We start from the raw sequence: 13705 nt of genomic DNA, 5'->3' as shown, positions 1-13705 counted from the left end.
CTCTCAGAAAACTTTTCAAGAGCGCCCTATTTTCAGAATTTTATTATAAAACACCCTATCTCAGAATTTTATTGTTTCGTGTATAATACCTTTATTTTTCATACATACTATGTTCATTAGACTGTATCGCCACAAAAAGATGCGGATTTTCCGATTAAAAAATTTATTATATTTTAAGACGTCCACCAAAATATTTCGGAAAAGTATTAAGATTTACTTGAGCTGGATTGATTTGAAAATACCTCCAAAAATTGAGTTTTTTTTAAATAAAAAAAATTTCTTAAGGAACATTTTGAAAAAGGCCCCTCAGAAGACAAAACAGATTAAGCTTGAAAAATCTGCGTAAAAATATTTAAAAATCTTTTCAACGGAATCTTAATAATGAGATTTTTGATGCTGTTTTTTACTTATTTCAAAGCTTGGACTACGAAAAACTTCAATAACTGGGCCAAAACTATTCTGATTTAGACTTATAAGATCTTTTTATTTCTGTGTATTTTTCTTATTTCTGTGCAAAAAAAGTCATTCGTGGCCCAATTTTTTTTTTTTCAAATACCAACACATCCTAATTCAACTTTGAACGACGTTCGTTCTTCCTACCTTTCTCTTTCATCCTTTGAATGAGTTTATTATTAAAGAACTAAAAAGGGTGATAAAATACCTTTCCACTGATACCTCACAACTCTAAATCGGAAGAGTATAGGTTCCGTTATTCAAGTTTTTCTTGTACCATTATTACAATTCCGTTAACATTTTTTTGTTTAATTTTTTAGAAGTATTTTTATGCTAATTTTTAATAAAAAAAACTCCATTTTTGAAAGTATTTTCAAATCGGTCTAGCTCACGTAAATCTTAATATTTTAGAGAAATATTTTGGTGGACGTCTTCAAATATAATTGATTTTATAACACAGTACCGCTTTTTTTTGTATGGGGAGTGATGCAGTCTAATGTACATATGTATGTATGTATATATTTCATGGAAATTATCATTTAATCAAATTTGGAAAAAAATTGTATTTCTGCAGTAAAAACACGGCCATTCGGTTTGAAGTCGCTCATGAGAAATGAAGTCGTTCATGAGTTCATGGATAAGAATGCAATATTGCCTCATGGCTGAGCCATTTTTGGTGCATTGTCGAGCTCAAATAATTTTTCAACCTACGCAAAACAGTAAAGCTCCTCTTGTTAGAGCATGACGACCCTGGAATCTAATCTAATGAAGCGTACATATTCAGAAACAAGTTCCACACATAATTCGTTTTCACACAAAAATTGCACAACATCTTTCACAGATCCTGGATTTTGCTCTGTGCGACTCATTATGTACAGAGATACATATATCTTTATCGATATTGAGTCGGCATTCATCAAAATCACCATTATAAAATGTGACATTCTCCTCAAATCTACTGTCTCACCAAGAATGAACTTTTCTAAAGTTTTATAAAACGTTGCGGACCCAGTATCAAATTTACTTGTCAGGGAGCAGATAACCTGTCCAAAAATTGATAATATACCTATCTTCCGAAATACTCTTTCAATTGGACTTATTTTTCTTCTAAGAAATTACCCACCTTTAAAAATTTCAAGTGGGTAGTACCCACCATACCCACGTCTTCCGCCGGCCCTGTGTACATATATGTTGTACAATGTACATACACGATGGATTTCACTACACTGAGAAAAGACTCAGCTTAATACATATATTTCTCTCAAAAATGTATTTATTGTAACCGATTAATGTAACTATTACCAAATCATTTGTTGGGAGGAACATATTTAGTTGACTAAACTCTTTTCTCAGTGTATGGCATCATCCTTTTCACTAAAAGCACCTAAGTTATTTGATTGCTTTATGAGGAGGCCGCTGTGGTGTAGTGGTAAGCAGTGTGCGCTTCCACTTCGCAGCGCCTGGGTTCAAGCCTTGGTCAAAGCAACATCGCAAAAAAAATTAGTGAAAAGGTTTCTTCTTAACAGCGGTCGTCCCTCGGCAGGCAATGGCAAACCTCCGACTGTATTTCTGCCATGAAAAACAGCCTCTCATAAAAATACAATCGCCATTCGGAGTCGGCGTAAAACTGTAGGTCCCTCCTCTTCGTGTGGCAACATCAAGGCGCACGCCACAAATCGGAGGAGAAGCTCGGCCAAACACTAACATATGTGTAAGCGCCAATCTATTATTATTATTATTATTATTATTATTGTTATTATGTTATTATTATTATAGAGAGGAAGCGAAAATTTGCAATCGACGAAATTACACCAATTCTGTATGAGTGGCAAAACTTTTGTAGCTGACAAATTTTAACTTTTTTATTTAATTTTCCGTAAAAAACTGCGACAAGAATTTGTCATTGACACAGAATAGAGACATTACAATGGCAAAAATTAGCTTCCTCTATTAATTTTTTGACTTTGTATTCGATATGTTGCGAAGATTTTGAATTACCAAATGATCTCTTTAAAAATGTGATAACCAAATGTATGGTAATGATATTTTACTAAAGTAAGGATTACTATATAAGGACGACATAGTCGATATTGATATCAATCTGTAATAAGTACATATAAAGGCATATATTTAAGAGTATTTTTTACTTAAAATACTGACGTTGATATGCAGTACGCAAATATGTATATATGCATAAAGATAAAAAATGTTACAATAATCTGTGAAAATGGTTGAAATAATATGAAATAAATACTTGACATTTTATTGCCCTTTAAAATTATTGTTTAGCATTTTCTGGAATTTTTCAAAAAGGGTTTTAGCATTTCTTTTTTTTGCGGGACCTTGTCACACTGTGTGCAACACACAGAGCTATGGCTTGCCGACCACTTCTTTAGATAGTCTACACAGTATGGAGATCATAGAAAATATTTATCTATATAAATTAACCACCAAATCTGGTCTATCAGAATAACTTTTATCTAAATAAGCCCAGCAATAACCTTCAACATTTTGAGTTCCAAACAAAAAGTTTTCTTTTGCCTTGTCTCATGGGTAATCTTGTTCACTGCCTCTTTACACAAAAGTTCTTTTACTGACATCGATATGTCGATAATAATGATGCCTTCGCTGTGCCTGATGAGCTAATGATGATTGCTTACAAAGATGTTTCTGTGACTATCGTCATACCGTATATGTACATAGGTACTTTGCCGCTACTCTACTGTACGTGCCCAAGCTTAAAATCACTCAATATCCACGCCCAACCCATTTCAATCGGTACTCATCACTTGACTTCGTCCAACGCCGTGCTTTATTTACTTGATTTTTGTTAGATGGTTGAAGAGTGAATATGTATGTACATATGTATGTATAAGTGATGTATGCTTGACAACTGATTGACTCAACAGAAGACACAGCAACATGAACTCAAACATATGTGTATATACTGAAGTGCTGACTAGTCTACGCTCCATACTTTTACTGAGAGTAACCGCGCAACATAGCCTCGTGTTGCATGCAACTTGAATACCAAATGATTTCTGACAACTAAATTCATCGCAGTTGAATAGCATGTCGAACTGGGTGTTGCCACCGCGCTTTCACGCTTGCAGCATAATATTAAAGTAGATTTCAGAGTGATTTACTTACTGCTTTGCGTGCAGGCAGCCAGTCAGCTAAGCAGCCATCAACCAACGAACACCGGCATATTGGAAACAAAGGAATGCGCCTGCCTGCAGGTAAAGTTTTGTACGAAAGCAAAACAAAAACATGCAACACCCCAAGCATGCCTAAGGAGGAAGCTACGATAATGGCACATCAACCCTTGGAATGGGTGCGCGTGTGAGTGTATTCGCTGTCGGTGTCGGAGTTGCTGTATGAGTGGAAATGTTAATGTTTTTGCGGAAATGAAAATATTTTGAATGGACGCACGAACACTTCCGCTTGATTAGCTGATTGACAACATATTTTGCGCTTCAACATCTTTTTCTTATATTTACATTTGTTGCTTTGTTTCTCATTTGTAAAAGCATGCATATTTATGAGCATATTGAAATACATTCACAATATTTTGATTTACGTCGGAGAGGCCCACAGCTTGCCGACTTGCTACTATGTCAGATATAATCTAAATAGCTATCGAATAAACTGACGCCTTCCGGGCATTTGGCATAGAGTTTCAAACAATCTGCACCACCAGCACCGGCTTCGCGCGCCATGCGATAGCTTTCATCCAAATCCTCTAGCCCGGGCCTATTGAAGGAGAAAAAGTGGTGCACATTAGTAAATTACTTAAATAATATAATCAAGCATAAAGAATACTTACGTCAACACCACATCCAACACCTCCGACAATACGCCCACATGTTGATCTACTTGCGCATTTTGGCATATGGAACGCAACAAACACTGATGACCGTTTAATCCACGCTGACTCATTAAAGTTTCCAGCACAGTGTATACAAACAGGCGTGAATCGTCTGTCTCATAACTGAAATTACCAAATCCAGGTGGATTATCATGTAAACGCCTGGTTTTTCGCGCAAAAGTGTCCTCCCACTTGTCCCACGGATAGAGTGGCGTAGTGGGAATTGAGTAATGGCCACCCTGTAGGGTGTATGAGCAAACAAGTGAACGCCACGTGATCGGATCGGCTAAGCGCACTTGTCCCGATTGTCCGATGGCTAACTGTAATGAAGAAGAGTATGTTTATATATAGTTTATTTAATCACGAAATTGGAATTTTAGTAATGAATGTAACGGTTTGTTAGTGTAGATTTTACTTGCTCAGCATGTGTGTACTCGTATAAGAAGAAAAAGAGAATACTTGTTTGTGCCCCGGTAGGTTAGGTTAGCTTAGACGAGCAACTCTAGCTTTAGAGTTCACTCGGAGGACGTAGAGATCTATTGTGAGGACCAGGAAAGGGTTTCCCGCGAACTGACCCTACATTTATTTTAGCTATGCTGATTTTCTGGCGAAACCTAATAGATGATTTCAAGGAGTTGTCCGTTAAATTGTCTTTGCTCTCAAGGCAGGGGTCCCCAGTTATGTTTTACACTTGCAATGGAGTTCTTCTACAAAAACTGTTATGCAAGTATTTGAACTCGGCGGCCATGTAGCCAGTGTTCTACTATTCTATTGTTCTCCGCTAAGAGCCTGAACTTTCGAGTTTGAGAGCTTAAGCCAACTCAGTTCTTTTCGATCATCGAATGCATGTTTACATATTAGTGCACCCATTATTTGTAGCGGCTTTAACTGCCCATGAAAACGGAGATCGTAAGGATGACTATTTGTTTAGAACCACTTTCTTGTAGAGATCTTCCACATTATTTAACGCATGTTGAGCCGCTATCAATTCAAGAGCCTTGATATTAGCGGAGCATTCCATACCGAAGGCCAGGTTCACCGCCATTTCACATGATCCAATGTCCATTTTGAAGACACTTGGGAATCACGTGACTTTGTCATCGCTCAGAACTATATTAAGTCCCAAGTCACTTCTGTCGAAATAGTGGATTTCTGAGTTTCCATGATCTTATGCTCAAAAATTCTGGAATCTTAGGTTTTGTCAAATGTTCGCTGCTCGTTGGGCATTTTAAGCCTCAGAGCGCTCTTAGATATGCCGCTTTCTGCATTCATAGATGTTTAAAGGTGTTGTGTACAAACTTACACCATTTGGACATGAAAAATTCCTTCTCCAACTGGTCTTTCCATTGCAAAGACGGCCTCATTCTTCCTCCTTTACTACCAGCGGGTTCCGCGTTGAATACTTAAATTCGTATTGACATGACCAAGCTAGCGGAACCACTGTAGTTTTATACGCTATGTCGTTGTAAAGCTCATACAGCTCATCGTTCCATCGTCTGCGATATTCTCCCTTCGCAAGCGACGTGACATTGCTCATCGAAAAAATTGTTCCCCTTTCAGGCTCACAGAAATTCTTCGAAGCGGTAAGGTAATAAGCGATAAATATGGTTACACTGTTCGCATATGTGTATTTGTTGAAGAGTACACTTTGAGAGCAAATGTGAGCGTCGAGTGGCTTCAGTCTGTTATCGGACGCTTCAATCTTCGGAGTTTCCGTAGGGGCGTGGGAGCAGTTGAGCGAGATGTTGAAGAATCTCGCTTTGTTAGGGAGATGATTAGGTACCCGTCCACAAGTGTGAACGACGGTACTCGGCAGCGGATTCTCTCTCTCACCACAAATTCAACACCGAATTCGCACTCATTTACATGACAACTGTATTAGACAACGCAAGGCCGAACATATTTCTTGCCTTGCCCTGAACAATGAATTTCTTTGATAGCGGTGATGTCAGCCTTAAATTTCCCGAGGACTTCAACCATCCGAGCATAGACACATTTCTCATTAAGGCTCTGGATATTCTATGTTTGTGCCTTCGAAACCGAACCTTTCGTCATTAAACGAAGGTAGTCACATCCTAATCTTAATTTTTCCTTTCATTGGAAATATGTTCTAAAAGGCAGGTACCAAACCTAGCGCACAACCAGAACCTAGATAATTGTACGAGTGCAACGTATAGCGAGCCGCGTGCTCCAAGAACGAGCCCCTTTGCAGCCGCATCTCGTGGTGAACAGACACTGCCGACTTCAAGGAGCCCTTAAGCACATTAAGTCGGAGTGATCTCACCGAAGCTCCCTCTCTTTCTGCCGTGGTCCAAGGTTCCACATGGATTGGTTTCCGTATCTCCTGCATAGGACCAATGTCGTTGCGTTTATAAAGATAGCCAATAAATCTGTTTCTGCATGGCATTTTTTTAATCTTTTGACACCTTCTTGCATACTGCGAAATCAGTGTTACCTTCATTAAAGCAGCATTTGGACATAAATAACTCTATTACACTCTTTACAAAGCACACAAAAACAAAAATCACCTTGATTTGCCCACTGCCATTGAATATCAAGCTCCTTTTTTTACGCATATGCCTAAAATCGGTTAAGTTTGCTCCTGCACTAAAACTGTGAGTGTTGGCATATACCCCATATGAGCAAAGTATTATACAAGCCAATAGAACTTTCATTAACTTCATTTTAGTTACACGCGTATATATAACGAACTTATTGAGCAAGAATTAAATTAAAACTTTCATTAACTTCATTTTAGTTACACGCGTATATATAACGAACTTCTTGAGCAAGAATTAAATTAAAACTAAGTATATGCGAACCACTCAGACATTTAATCACAACTGGCGCATCAAAACGAATTGAGCCATCAAACAAAACTTTAATGTAGTCACAGTCTAACTAAACACATATGTACATACTTATGTAGATACTTACATATCTGTCTATAGTTTTGATAGCATTGATCCATATGAATGATGGAAAAAGTCACCTAAATACTTACGATACCACTGTCGAAAATGCTTGCAATTGAGAAAATATTGATTTAATCTGTTAGCGGACCACAAGTATCGTATTGACTTTTTTGTTGGAATATTACCATAGAATTTTCCTCTACTTAGCGATCTTATTAGTTGCATACATATTGAAATTTATATAAATTAACCCACTACTGCTCGCTAATTTGAGCTGTGTCAGCGGTGTACTAATGTCTTTAGATTAGACAAGTTGTTAAGAATAATAAAAGAAATCGATTTAAGAATGCTTATATATCTCGGATGGATATTTAAGCAATGAAGAAAAATCTAGCAGGAATCGAAATATCTCATCAGAAACTCGGAACGCATACATATGCAATTATGGCTTTTATGTAAAAGCATATATTTAGTCGGCAAAGTCATGCTATTAGAAAGGCTCAAAGTATACTCAAGATTTTATGAGACACTAAAAACAGGCAGAATGGGAGAATAAAATAAACCGTAAAATAGTAAATGTTCTCAATATAAAATTTTTCTAAAGTTTCTAAAGCGTTGTTTACTTTTACTTGAGAATTGTCAAAATCGGCAAATCCCAAGTAGCGGTTTTTGGAACGTGCCACATTTGTTCTCTACATCGCACAAAGTTGCAGAAATCTTTCAAAATATGTTCGAAAAATATCTTGATATGGAAGGCACTACTGCTTTACACTGCCAAGGAAAAAACTGCCAAAACTCAACGCAATTTTTAGCTACTTCAATCTTGCACTTTATTATACTAAAATAATTTTTTTTTTAGATTCTAATAAAAATGTTCGCAATTATGGTGAAAACTTGCAGAATTTTTTTAATTTTTGTGCAAAGTTTGATCCAAAATCTGATATGTACCACATTTTTTTTAAATCTACCACATTTTTTTCCAGATTCTACCACATAAATTTGTTTTCAAGTCCGATCACTGCTGCCCGGCTACCGCGAGAAGCGAATATAAATCTAAAAAACAAAAAAGCTGCTGGAACTGATGTCCGATGAGCTGAGCTATTTAAGTACGGCGGCGTTCAATTAATAAGGTTCACACATTCGCCCAATGTAATAGAAATGCGCCAATTAACGGAGGAGCCATATATTGTGAAAGGCTAAAGCCCAACGTCAACGAACTAATTAGGTCTGGTACCACCACACGTTAACTCTAAGGAAAGGCCCTTTGATAGCCGCGTCTACATGCTGTGATATCTGAATTTTCTATCCACGCTAAACTAATGCGGCAACGTAAAAACCGACGTAGAGCAATTCGACCAGCTTCGTCCGAAGTAGGAGAGACTTTGATACCAGTTGAGGTTTCAGACAAAGTTACTCTCTGTCGAGCGACTTTTTTTAATGTGATTCTGGGTGTTTCTTTATTTGCTTTCCTTGAAATCACTGAGTGCATCGTTGTCATCACTTACCGACAATTCTAGAAATTTTAGATCCAGCATAACGGACACCACTGTAGCCAATAACGCCCTGTTCAGAAATACATTAATGCAAAGCATCAGCATCTTTTATTTCTACACAATAATTTATGAAAATGCTCCATTTGTGCAATTAAGATCCCATTCGGCATTTTAGCGAAGATATAATTTAGAAATATAAGAGACTGCTACTTTGCAAAGGGTTGTGCGCTGCTTTTGGGATCCGCCACGTAAAAACCACAAAAACAGCAATGATGGCCAAAGTCGCTTTGATGAAGAAGATGCTTTCCATTCAAACGTCTAACTAAACGGATACAGATATATGGGTTGGTAGCCTTTGGTGTGCAAGTAGGTATCCTCACCTGCGCTTAGTATACACAAAACTCTTTCCATTTTGACACGTCATTAAATTTTAAAAAGTCTTTGAAGAACACTGGAAGGTATTTATTGGCACTGATGACTTGATGTGTCGAATGATCCCAAGACTCACTTCAATCTAGGTGCGGTTGTTAGGTCTTTGAAATACGGCTGACTGCCTGTTAGAGTGAAATCATCGAGGGTATCAGAATTGCCCTTAAAGTTGGTTTCTACCAGTACCTGTTGGCTTACCCTACTAACTTTGGTCGATTCGCCATTTTCTTTTCCTCTTCAGCAGAAACAGAGTCCAGTGATTTTATACTAAACCTGCACAAAAGTTGAGCGATGAGTATTCTTCTTTTAGGACGAATTTTGAAGTATGTAAATCGATTTGACAGGTAATACATTTCATGGGTCCGTTTGTCGAACGATTCCTCAAAGATGAAAAAATTTTCATCAATAGAATGCGTTTTTTCACCATTCTGTGAGTACTGACGAAGTAAAGCTTTTGATGTAGACTTATGCAACCACCAAGTTAAAAGCAATTCTCTAGAAATGTGCCTTAGAATCTAACTGTTATTTCTTGTGAACACCAGTACACACATGAATGATGGTGCTTGTATACGTTTATTTAGCTACCTTAATTGTTTTGATTGTATTATATATAATCCAAATATTGATCTAAAAAATTGGAAACCACTCGGCACTCGGAGTATAAGCGTACGCAATCAGCACCTGATTTACCAGCTCGAAATGCTTCCATGTAGAGAACGTCGATGTCATTTTTTCCCGGACTAAAAAGTAAAGTTAAAAAAATTAAGAAATTAAACAAGGATTTTTACAAAGTATCATCCTTTTCACTGCTTACCTTAAAACAATATTTAATATCTCGGAAAACATGCCCACATGTTCATCCACTTGAGCGTTCTTACATATGGAGCGCAGCAAACATTTGCGTCCATTGCCATGTTGTCGTTCCATTAATACTTCCAAAACTGTATAGGCAAATTTTCGTGAATCATCTGCTTTATAATCGGCTTCTGCGTGCATATTTTTCAACGAACGTGCGAATGTTTCCTCCCATTTATCCCATGGATATAGTGGCTCGGAGGGTAGAGGGTAGAAACCACCTTGAAGATTATTGATGGAAACTAGGGAACGCCATTGGATTGGATCACCTAAATCTATGGCAGCTATTACTCCGGTATCAATCTGAAATACAAAATGAGTGATTTTTTCTTGTAAAGAATCGAGCGAATTTCAATATCAATTTTAATGATGCAAAAATTCTACCTAAGTACTTAGAAGTGCCAAGTCCGTTTTTAGTAATTATTTAGGAGAGTCAAAAAATGGATGTAGTTCCGCATTTGTCATTCTGCGTCTAGAACTAAATTTTGAAGAAAAGTGGACTTGGCACCTTTTCACCTTTAGGTAGCGTTATATGTGGATTTATGGGGCGCTGGTTAGTTTTGTAAAAAAATATAAACATTAAATAATCAAAAGAAACATAGTCAAAACTACCACAAGTGTATATATGCATATGTGTACATATACATATATTTGTCTCAGCACAAGATTTGGTAACTATGATTAATTTTTTTTAAATAATTTATGTGACTAAGCTCTTTTCTAAGTGTAGATAATATCAAGTAGCACAACTGTATTAATGCGTAAAATAAATTACTTTCAGCTAGAAACTCTAGTCTTAGTAAAGATCTGCGAGAAGAGTATCACTTAACACCATACTTTCGTCGAAAATTGAGCTAACTCCGCAATGTCCGAACTCGGTTTCAGACAGGGAGACGCCCTTTCGTGTGATTTCTGTAAGCTGATGTTGGAAAGGACAATAAGAGCCGCAGAACTGAACCACTTAGATAAAAAAATTTACAAGTGTTTTAACAGTGTTGCCAGAAATACATATCCATTTAGGGCAAGAATCTCCAGAAAAAGGGCTGGAAAGGGCAAAATAAAAAGGATAGAGCTAAGTAAATAACCAGTTTCATTATTCATTGATTGAATATTTTTTTATTTATTTTACACATTACGGGTTCATTAATTACACTGGTTTACACGAAAAATGAATTCGCTAAGAAGTGTTTTTTTTTAGACTAATTAGGGACATGAAACGTGAAAAAATGTTTAATTTACTTTCTCAAAGAAGCGTTTTCGAGATATAGGGAAAAACCTGTTTTCTATGTCTTTTGCAGTTATTGCCAAAAAAACTCCAGAAAAAGTGAAAATGTGTTTTTCATACAAACAGCAAAAATGTTAAAATTTAATGTTAAAAATTCAGTTAAGGTTTTTGGATCCTTAAGGGGCTGTTTCAAATTTAAAAGGTAAACAAAAGAGCTAGGGGCTAATAGCAAATTTCTGGGGCAATTTAAAATAAGAAGAGCTAAATCTAGCACCAAAATGACAACACCGGCCGCACACAAATTGGGCCTGAGCACACTAGCCTGCTCGGTCGGACTGAGCAGTCCACCACTCGAACGCACACTGGACTGAGCAGTCGGACGAAAACAGGGTTCAGTTTTATATACATGAGCTACGCATGATTGGGTTAGTGCATGTGACACATGCAAACAAAACGAAATAGAAAACATGTTGTCTATGTGTGCGTGTCAGTCCACCGTCAATCCGCGATTTTCGCGGACTGAAATGAGAGAGGTAAACTCGAACTCTCTTCCCCCTCATATCCACACAAAACCGGTTTTAGACGGACTGAGCAGTCCAGTGTGCGGAGACCCATTATACTTTACGGCGAAGAAGCATTGACAAAGAAAACATCTCATGTCGCAGCTATTGGAGTGTTCAAGAGAAATACTCTGCGGAATATTTACGAGTCTGATACAAAGGAAGGCCTTTCCTGCGATGGAAATACCTGATGCCGAAGCACTTTTCTTCACTTTGGATTTCCAGTTGACACAGAAAAGAGTATAAAACCGCATATCGTCGTTCTGCAAAACCTCGTAACTGATATTTGTGCCAAAAAAGATATTTGCTCATCGGAAGCTCTTGGCATCAAGCCCTTATCCATTTATAATTAAATAGATATAAGAAGAACAGATAACTAGTGATAAAAGAGAAACGTTTCTTAAATAGGACTAGCTTTCTCCTACAAAATCTCGGCAACCTCACATACGAGGTTTTGCATTTTCTTGATACGTGGTTTTGTACTTTAAACGACGATATAGTATATAAGTATGTACATAAATCATTATGCATAAGTCGTCTGTTATTTCCTTCACTTTATTGTAACACAGCACAGACAAAAGGATAACAACTGTAGAAAAATTGTCAACCGAAGAATAGCACTAAAAACAATGCTGCGTTCGCATGTCTGCATTTGTCTCGAAGAATTCGAAATATTAAATTTTTTAAACGTTCTACCAAACTACACAAAAAACTAAGCGCTCATGTTCAGTAAGTCCTTTGAAATCGAAAACGTAGGACTTAACTTCCGAAGACTACAATTATATAACAACCTGACGATTTATTTTTTATATTCAATCACCTTAATTTGTCCGTTTCCATTAAAAATCAAACCGCGCTTTTGGCGCTGCAATTTCATAAAATCTGTTAAATTTGCATTGAATTGAATTGGATTTAATCTGGCGTGAGACGTTTGAGAGTAAATTAAAACAGCGCCAACGATAAATGATATAAAATACATATCAAAAAAAAAATAAAAATAATCAAAGACTTTTCCGATCGAACCGAAATGAGAACCACACTTTTTAACTGAGTCGCAATGAATTGAGAAATAGAGATGTCAAGCCGGTCGCCAACCCGCAAACAAGAATTCGTAGCTTAATACAAAATAATGAAGTAGCCATGAGGAACTGTAACATACTGTTAAAGTTAACGGAGAATATGATCGCTGCACAGTGAACGATTTAAAGTTTGTAGGTAAAAATAAATCATAAAATTTAAAAGTGCAAAAATTTAAAATCAGCTCGCCGCGGCGAAGAATCAACTTCTCATGAAGAAGGTTTTTCGTTTAATTTTTATTTTATAACTAGCAGATCCGGCTAACTTCGTCCCGCCCAAAATTAATTTTTTTTATTGAAACTTTTTGGTTCAACATTTTCACCAACAATTCACGTTTACGATTTTGATTGGCACATTCATCTGTTAAGATTATGGTTTGGTGGTCATTTGCCGCTTTAAATAACCTAACGGAAGTATTATGTCCGTGAAGAAGGTCTTGAAATTCTCTCATAGCACGGTTAATCGCTAAATGAAATAAATTTGATGAACTTTTTCCTCTTCACTTCCTGGCGGCAACACATACGGTGTACATATAGTACTTATTTCACCTTTTCTCACTTGGTGATTCTTAGTAATAACTCGAAATTTTTATTCTTGGAGACTATTACATTAATTACAAAGGTTTTTAAAAGTTTGTGCATAAAATAGCTCTTATTAAGATTGCATCTATTGCGATTACACTATACAGTAAAAAGCAGTCAACTACAAATATTATAAAGCAGAGACAGTCACCTTAAAAATCGCCAGCAATGATGATAACCCAGATATGATAACCCAGAAGAAGGATATCCAAATCCACAGTGCTCATAATTCAAGCTGTCTCCCTCATA

At 36.8% G+C, this 13705-nt stretch overlaps 2 protein-coding genes across 2 annotated transcripts; both read right to left on the bottom strand.

Annotated features, from left to right (window-relative positions):
* Positions 1-4070: 4070 nt before the first annotated feature.
* LOC118746473 lies at positions 4071-7005 on the bottom strand. The gene is made up of 3 exons (XM_036480321.1): positions 6850-7005; positions 4280-4641; positions 4071-4206 (listed from the first exon to the last, which is right to left on the bottom strand). The coding sequence occupies exons 1-3, from the start codon at positions 7003-7005 to the stop codon at positions 4071-4073; spliced, it is 654 nt and encodes a 217-aa protein (XP_036336214.1).
* Positions 7006-9744: 2739 nt separating this feature from the next.
* Positions 9745-12777, bottom strand: LOC118746393. The gene is made up of 3 exons (XM_036480252.1): positions 12619-12777; positions 9973-10316; positions 9745-9898 (listed from the first exon to the last, which is right to left on the bottom strand). Exons 1-3 carry the CDS (start codon positions 12775-12777, stop codon positions 9763-9765), a joined length of 639 nt encoding a protein of 212 aa, XP_036336145.1. The 3' UTR covers positions 9745-9762.
* Positions 12778-13705: the final 928 nt, after the last annotated feature.

This window comes from Rhagoletis pomonella, unplaced genomic scaffold (genome assembly GCF_013731165.1).
Source record: "Rhagoletis pomonella isolate Grant_MI unplaced genomic scaffold, Rhpom_1.0 Rhpom_scaffold_00010, whole genome shotgun sequence".
In the NCBI taxonomy this organism is placed as follows: domain Eukaryota; kingdom Metazoa; phylum Arthropoda; class Insecta; order Diptera; family Tephritidae; genus Rhagoletis; species Rhagoletis pomonella.
Note: the sequence above shows the minus strand (reverse complement) of the source record. Positions and strands in the feature narration are given on the sequence as shown.